General features: G+C 53.8%; 1 protein-coding gene across 1 annotated transcript in view; it reads left to right on the forward strand.

The window, feature by feature from the left end:
- Positions 1-329: 329 nt before the first annotated feature.
- The window catches only part of MXRA7 (matrix-remodelling associated 7), a 19,975-nt gene continuing 11,726 nt past the window's right edge, over positions 330-8,578 (forward strand). The window contains exons 1-3 of the mRNA XM_010010883.1: positions 330-419; positions 1,751-1,811; positions 5,878-5,977. Of these exons, the coding sequence (XP_010009185.1) occupies positions 366-419; positions 1,751-1,811; positions 5,878-5,977 (215 nt within the window). The 5' untranslated portion in view covers positions 330-365. The remainder of the gene's footprint in view (positions 420-1,750; positions 1,812-5,877; positions 5,978-8,578) is intronic.

Here is an 8,578-nt window from a genome sequence, read left to right on the forward strand (position 1 = left end):
GTGCAGTTCCTCTGCTCTCCCCTCCTGCTAACCCTGAGCTGCTGCACCAGCCCTGCCAGGCTGAGCTGCTTCCATCACTAGTGGCTCCTTGCAGGGGTCCTGGTCCTGCAGGCAAAGGGCAGCTCAGTAGGTCCAAACCCTGGCTCCAGGGCTGGGCAGTGACGTTCTGTGGTGTCCCTCACCCCGTGCAACACCATGGATCAGAGGCAAGATGGGCTCAGGCGCCAGGGCAGGGCCACATCTGGGGATTTCTTCCTGTGTGCTGATGCTGCTGAGCATGGGGAAGGCTCAGGGCTGTTTGTGCTCAAAGCTTCTCTCTCCAGATATCACCTTTGGGTGCCTCAGCCGGGTCCAGCCTCGGGCACATGGGACAAGTGGAGGATGCAGGAGACCATGCAGCACTTTCCAGCAAGGCAGAGGTGTGTGGGACAGAGAGGTGGCCTGGGGAGGGTGGCACAACCTGCATGGGTGGGACATCGTCCCGGAGTGGCAGCGGCCATGGTGGGGATGGGGGGTGCAAAATTTGCCTGTTCTGCTACCCTGCGGGTGGGGGTGTGTGTATTTGGGTGGGCTTTGAATGGCTTAGTCCATTTAGAGCAGAGAGAAACAGCTCCAGGTGAAAATGGGCTGCCGGGATGTGCAGGAAGCAACATCTGGATCCTGGGGGAAGAATTGTCTTTCCTTGGAGTTTGGGACCCGCATTTCCTACTTGCTTCCTCTGTTAAATGCTCAGAAATGCTCAGTTCCTAATGCCCAGGCAGGGAACAGCCTAAAATATCCCTTCTTGTGCCAGCTCCTGGGGGGTTGGGTCTCCCGTGGGACATCCTGGCTCATAGGGAGAGACAGATTCAATGGGGAGCTGCTGTCCTGGGCTCTTGGCCAAGTCCCCAGGGCCAGGGCTGAGCATCCTCTCCTGCTCCCTCCCTGAGGCTGCTCCTTTGGGTGCTTCCCAGCTCCCAGCCCTCCCAGGGGAGAGCCTGTGTGTCCGGTGGGAAGTGCCCGTGTTTGGAAGTGTGGCTGCAGGAGGTGGGGGTCTCAGTGACATGTCCTTTTGGGGACGCCCAGAGGAGGCTGGTGAGAAGAAGCCAAATGCCTGAGAATAATGCACATTCCTCACTGATGACAAACTCGCCCAGTTCTGGGCCAGGCTGTGTGCTGTGATGCAGCAGTTCATCTAAAGCCCTGCCCTGCAAAGCTCAGCTCTCTGCAGGGTCCTGCTTGGATCATCTTCATTTCCCTCAGGTCTCCTTCATCCCACATTTTCCCATGTCCCCCCTGTAGTGTGGTGGCTCCATGCTCCTTCCCTTCTCTCCCCCGTACTTTGCCCTTTGTGCACCAACCCCATTACTTTGAATGGGATGCCCGGAGCAAGAGCGGGTGCAGGATGGGTCCTCCAGGGTGCTGTTGGCCTCCAGGCTTGGCTTACAGGGTGCTTTGCAGGAGGAAAGCACATACACGAGGGCATTGCCATGTGTCCTTGTCTTACCTCCAGAGCTGGAGCACTCCTCTCCCTCGCTGCTTGCAGTTTGCATGACTTACTGCTGGTGGTGGGGCAGCCCATGAGGGTGCTGGGGCACAAGGCTGTGCCAGGGGACACCAGGAGAGCAGGCCTGTTCCATGGAGGAGGCAGGGAAGGGGTACCCAGCCCTCACCACAGGAGCTCTGGGCTCTGCCTCCCTGACCTGACCAAGCAGGGGTTATTCAGCACAGCATCTTCTCCTCACAGCTGCTCTGGTTTTAACTCCTTCAGGAGGAAGATCTGAACTCAGAGAATGAGAAGCTGGTGGTGAGAGAGCCGGAGGATGAGGATGGTGAGTGCCAAGCAAGCCAGCACAGATGAGGCTGGGAGGCTACAGATGGGTCTGAGGGGCTGAAGCCCCAAGTCCTTGGGGACAGTCTCCTTCCTTCAGGAAGTGGAGAGGAAATTCCTACCCTTTGCTTCCCCACATGCCCTTGGTCTGTACGCCATGGGGGGAGGCTTTGTGATGAAGCTGCCCCAGAAGCTCTTTGCTCACATCCAGGATGCTCTCCAGGGGCTTTAGTCAGAGCCCTGTTTAACTGATGAGCCAATTAGTTGATTGGAAAATGATTAATTGACTAATTGTAGTGACAACTGCTGTGCTGTGCGAGAATTAAGCAGATGGTGCCAGGCAGGAGTGTGTGTGTCTAGAGGGGATGCTGCTCTCCTGAGCAGAGATGCTAGAATGTGCCCAGGAACCCCCTTCAGGGTGGCTGGGGCAGCCGTGGAGCTTGGGGTGTTCCCCCTTCTCTACCCCACTTCCCACTTGTGGGCAATCCCCTGGCTCAGGCGGATTATCCCTAGTGCCACAGAGAATCAAATCCGAATCCTTGGGCTGTGCCCACAAGGTGGGGGAAGCACCTTCGGAGACGGGGTTCCCACAAGACACTTACCCATACCAGAGCCCTTAGGCACTGGTAATCAGGCGTGTTACCATGCAGGACTTGGCTTGAGGAGTGACGGACGCACCTTGCCAAAGGGATGCTCTGTAGTGCTGCTCTGCCTCCTTCAGTTCAGCTGTTTCAGGGCTGCTCCAGCACTACTGTGCATCATCCCAAAGTGGCTGTGGCTTGGGACTGGAAGGAGGTGACAGTCCCTATCCATGAGTCACGGCAAAGCCCAGCATGCTCCCCCAACATCTCCTGCAGACAGCCACCGACTCCTCCCCTGAATTATTTACACCATTTCTGAAGGGTTGTATAATGGGATGGGTAAAGAGATGGCTCAGCCTGACAAGGAGGCAAGTGGTGGGAATAACAACAGTGCCCTGGCTTTGGTAGGGAACAACTTCACTCCTTCCTTCTGTCTCTCCTGTGCCTCATGGTCCTGGCCCAACTCAAACTGCTGCACAGTAGAGACCATGGGGACCATGCAGGCAGTGTGTCACCAGGCCAGGATGCTGCTGTGGTGGCCCCCTGTCCCCACTTGGGGTACCAAGTCTGGCTGGGAGCTGGCAGGGAGCATGATGTTGAGAGGAAAGGGGTTGCTTCCACCAGCTCAGGCAGAGGGATGAAACACGAATGTTTTTAATACAAACTCAGAGGCTCAAAGTAGGTCACTTGTTTCTGTTGTGGTTTTGTGCTTGACATAAAGATCCAACCTCCCCTTTCCCATGTGTTTCCTGAAGCTGGTTTTTGGTCTGCAAAGAAAGTTTCTGAGCTCAGAAAACAACCAGTGGTTTCCAAAGCCACACACTGGCTCCTTTTTTAACCACAACATGTGGGCAGGGAGATGGGTGGCTTCCTCATCTCCCTCCTCCCTTATTCTCTCCTGGTGGGATGGTAGTTAAACTGCCCTTCTCGGGACAGGCAAAAGCCCAAATCTCAATTCACTTGGCAGAAAAACATGGGAGGGAAATGATGTGAATTGTCCTTGAAATCAGGCAAGCTATACAAAGGTAATGAAACAGCTCCTGCTCTGCATCAGGGTAAGAAACAGGATGTTACACCCTCTCCTTTTTTTTCTTCCTCTTAATACCTCCAAAGCAGCAGCCAGCCAGAATTCTCTTTCCATGCACTTTTCTGGCCACCTGAAGGGCTGATAAGCTGCTGCATTACTCCCAGTTTCCAGCTGGCCAGACTTGTTTGTCTGCTCATTGAGAATGTTTTCCTGCCGGGGGAAGTGGGATATGGCCGAGCTGAATGTTTGGGGCCGCAGGACCAGAGCATTTGTGTGCTTGTGTTGGGACACTTGGGAAGGTGCTAGGGAAAGGGTTTGTCTTTGTTCCCCAGGGATGGTGTTTGGGGATTAGTGAACCTCTGGATCAGTGAGCAGTAATCCAGCAGGGATTTGTAGGGAAGCTCCCCAAGATCAGGGACATGGAGATGCAGAGGAGAAGGGAGAAAATGTGGCTATGTGCAGGGAGAAGGCTCTGTTCAGGAGCTGGGCACACTGCGTACACCAGCAGCACTGACCTTGCCGCTCTGTCTGGAGCCTGTGGCCTTGCACAGCTTGTTCTTGAGATCCCAGCTTTCCCCAGCTAGGAAATGAGGCTCTGACTTGGCTCTTGTGTGGGGGTCCCCAAGGTCTGCGGGAGCTCTGGCACAAGCCTGGGGCTAAATGAAGTGCCTGACCTCAGACACAGGGAGAAAATCCTTAAAGGGACTGGAACTGGATGAGCTTTAAAGTCCCTTCAGACCTAAACAGTTCTAGGATTTGATACGATTCTATGAAACTAGAAGGAAGCTGCTGATGCTCAGTACTTGTGAGTGTGAGGGAGTAAAGATAGGGGCTGTGGGGTGGTTTTCCTTTGGGCAGGAGGAAGAGGAGAGGCTTTCATGAATGTGGTCCCCACAACAGCAGCGGGAAACAGTTGTTTGCCCAGTTGTTTTCTTTTCCTATGAAAGGAGCCTTGCTGCAGCTGCCAGTGCTCGACACACACCTGATCACGCTCCTTTCTAACTGCACAAATCCCCACTAACCTCTTTCAACCTCAAAGGAGGTTTGAAGAGCCGCTGCCAGAGACCACTTAACTGCATCCATGTGAGCCAGGCTTTGAGGGCACACTGGAGAGCCCTTCATCTTCCTCACCCGCAGGAGGTGCCCAGTTAGGACAGCAACACCTCACAGGCTCATGCCTACACAGCACAGTGCTGAGTGGGATTGGAAGTGAGGATTGGAGGGTGCTTCCTACGTGGCTGGGGACAGGGGATATGTCCATGGATTATGTACAAGTTTGAGCTTTCTCTCCTTGCACAGGAGTCAGGGGAGTTTCCCCTGTGTTGGGGTCTTGCTGGTGCTGTGAGGTGTCATCCTGGCTATCTGGTTTGTGGATAACATGCAATTCTTCAGGGCCATGCAGATAATACAACAACATCTTCCTTTTGTGGAGCGCTGAGAAGTACCCCCAGGGCTCTCAGGGTCGGTGGAAGCAGCAGATGTTTCTGGGAGCATGTGGAAGCAGCAATGCTGGATGGCTTGATGTGAGTCCTGCAGTCCTTGGGAGATAAAGGCTCACAGATAACCAATAAAGGCAACTACCTGAAACAGCCGCTGTTCCTGGGCTGCCCTTTGGATTGACCTCCACTCCTCTTGTTTTCTCCCATCTGCAGGAAGATAAAGCAGGGGAGAGCAAATAGTGCTCAAACAAAATCCGATTGGAAAAGGATCGGCTTTGGCTCAGAGTCTGTGAGCTTTGGTGCTGTAATTAGCACAGGGCTGAGGCTGGTGAGCAGGGCAGGAGAGCACCCAGGCCTGGAGAAGGAGACCTTGGTTTCCTCTTCAGGTCTGTTGGCTGGTGATGGAGGGACTTCCATCCTGTGTTCAGTTCTGGGCCCCACATGACAGGAGAGACATTTAGGTGCTGGGCAATGGAGCTGGTGCAGGGCCTAGAGCACAAGTGTGATGAGGAAAGGCTGCGGGACCTGAGGGTTTTCGTCTGGAGCAGAGAAGGCTCAGGGGGGACCTTATTGCTCTCTGCAACTGCCTGACAGGAGGATGGAGCCAGGAGGGGGGTGGTCTCTGCTCCCAAGGAACAAGGGATGGGACAAGAGGAAATGGCCTCAAGCTGCACCAGGGCAGGTTTAGATGGAGCTGAGGAACAATTCCTTGCCCAGAGGGTGCTCAGGCATTGGAACAGGCTGCCCAGGGCAGTGCTGGAGGCACCGTCCCTGCAAGTGTTCACACCCCGTGTAGCTGAGGCCTCAGTGCCAGGGGTTAGTGGTGGCCCTGGCAGTGCTGGGAATGGTTGGACTCAAATGAGGAAGTGGGTTTGGCTGTCCATGGTGTCTGGGATGCATGTGGAGGAGCAGGGGGCAGAGACCATTCAGAGGGAACAAGCTCAGGGCTGGAGACTGTTGTGCCTGGAGGTCTCTGGCTCACGGGATCTCTTGCTCTTCTTTCTCTCTCCTCCTCCCCAGCTGCAGATGAGACATTCTCTTTTAAATACAGTCCTGGAAAGCTGAGGGGAAACCAGTACAAGTCAATGATGACCAAAGAAGAACTCGAGGAAGAACAAAGGTACATTGAGTTTCCTTTTAATTCTTGCCCAAGGCACCCTCTTCAGTCAGGCTGGACCTGGTCAGACCTCTCTCCCCATACTGCCTTGGCAGCCTTGGGCTCAAGGTCTCAGTGGTCCAGACCTCTCCCACTCAGGAAGATGTGAGAACAAATAAAGTCATGCTGATTGAGGAAATGGAGACACTGTGGCCCTATACACCTTTGGAGCTGCTCAGGCTCCCTCTCTGCATGCTTAGACCCAATGTTCCAGCTGATGCAAGACGGTGTAGTTCTCCTGATCCCATTAGCACCATGTTGATTTACATCTGTTGACCTGACCTCTAACTACTTCCCTCCCTTTACCCTGTGGATGCCCTCCAAAGCCAGGACATGAGCATAGCTCAGAAATACTGGAGCAGAGTGAGTGTGGAGCTTTAGAGTTCACTGTGATGGGGCTGAGACTGGAAGTGTCTGCACCCAGGGCTGGCTTCTCAGCTGGAAGTGGTGGGGATTTGCCAAGTACTGGGCCTGGTAGAGATGGAGAATTGCCCATCGCATACTTTTTGCTAAGGTTTCCTCCTGAGCCCTGCATGAAGAAAGGAAGAGCCTGTCCTGTTACCAAAACCAAGCTTTCTAGCTCAAGATTTCCCAGCCTGTTCAAGGGAACTCAACACCAGTGTTGCATCTCAAGCTGTAAACCCCTGTCTGAAGCCAGTCTGTGCTGCCAGTGTGAAGTCTGCCCATGTGCAGAGAGAATCCTTCATCCCATGGGCATGCAGAGCCCACGCTAAACCAGAGCTGTCAAACCACACAACCAAGGGCTTTGCCCTACAAGCAGGCTCCATGGCAGACTGCTCCCTAGCAGATGTGAGCAGCCCATACCCCATACTCCTTCCTCTGCAGTGGTGGCTCAGCAAGCCTGGGAGATGATGTTCTCTCTGTTGCTGTCTCAAGGACTGTAGGACCCAATTCTACCCCCCAGTGGTGTGTACCTCCTAGAATGATTTGGGGTAATTTGTCACCCCTTGCCTGTGATGCTGTGGTGCAATTACAGCTGGTGTGGTGAGCTTAAACATGACAGCCTGACACAGAGCAAGTGGAAAACCCAAGCAGGGAAGGCAAGGATGAATGGCACCTCGTCCCTAGGTCAGGTTTGCTTTGGCCAGCCTTGCTTTGAGGCCCTGGTGCATATCTGTGGTGCCAGTGGCTGCGCTGGCCTGGCTTTGGCATGAGCAGGGTGTTGTGGTATGGAGCCTAAATCCAGAGACCTGCCCAGGGGCTGGCACTGACACACACTCACTCTGGTCCTGGGAAAAGCTCAGGGGGTGCATGGGTTCGGTGCACGCTGCCTTCACTATGGCCTGCAGCCATTCTTTCCACATCAAATCCACTTTCCCAGCAAGAGATGTCTTCCCTTTTTCCCCTGGCTTCTGGGCTCCCAGTTGTCCTTAAATCTTGGGCTTCACCTGCCTTGTAGCACCAACAGGAGCAAAGATCTGCAAGGACTGTGTGCTCTGGGGGCAGCCACAGAAAGGAGCTCCAGTTTCCTCTGGCATGGGGTTAATTCTGCATTGGTGCAATGGCACCAGGAAAAATGGTGTTTGCTTTCTTCCTTTTGTTCTATCTTTATCATGTCTGAAGCCCCCAACCTGTAAAACTCTAAGTAGGTCTGTTAGTGGTGCTGTATTTTTCACTTGGGGAGGATGATGGTGGAATGAACTGAGGGAATGTGAGAGGAACACATGGAGCCCGCTGGGAATTGCTTTTTAGGATCCTTCTAAGCACTAGTGCAAAGATCTACCTGCAGCAGCAGGCAAATTCAAACCCTTTGCACCAGCAGCTCCATCCCAACCAGCTGAGCAACCACTACTCAGGTTGTCAGGGCTGTAGGGCCTTGGCTGGTTCCTCTGTGGCAGCAAATGCGCCTGCTGTCACCTGGGGACACCAAGGGGACATTTGCCTGTGGACAGCAATGGGGTTTGTATTCAGGACAGTAGAACAGGCTCTTCCTGGGCATGTGGGACCTCGCAGGCATCGCTACTCATGTCTGTGTGGAGTGGTCCCAGGGCAGGACCAGTGCACCTAGAACTGATGGACATTGTCGTGTCCTTTGGAGGCTCTCAACAGCATTCCACAGAGAGGGCCATTGGCAGATGAGGTTTTCCTACTGCTCCTTTATTTTCTCCTCTTCCATATTTGTGTTGTTCGTTTCTTTAAGGCAGCTTCATGATTTTGTTTGTCTTGCTTTGTTGCTGGCTTATTTTCCCCTTTACATCTTCACTGCAGCATCAGCAGCTTTTCATTTCAGGCCTGGCGGGTGGTGTAAGAGGCAGGGCTGCTGCCAGCTAAGCTCCAGTTCTGCATCCTTCCCCCTCAGCAGTGCCATCCCTCTCTGTGACTCCACATACCCCAACCATGCTGCTGATGTGCTGTGACCCAGGTTTGCCACCTTTATGTTGCAGGATTGAGCTGACCTCTGATCTCACATCTCTATAGCAAGTACCTTAGGTCCTCGGCCACAAACATTCTTGCAAATCTTTTTGGTAAGGACACGCTGCTGCTTAGAAGTAGTGGTACCACTGGTAACATCTGCTCATGGGGGGGGGGGGGGGGTTTTGGGGT

This window comes from Nestor notabilis, unplaced genomic scaffold, assembly GCF_000696875.1.
Source record: "Nestor notabilis isolate BGI_N333 unplaced genomic scaffold, ASM69687v1 scaffold20383, whole genome shotgun sequence".
Lineage (NCBI taxonomy): Eukaryota > Metazoa > Chordata > Aves > Psittaciformes > Psittacidae > Nestor > Nestor notabilis.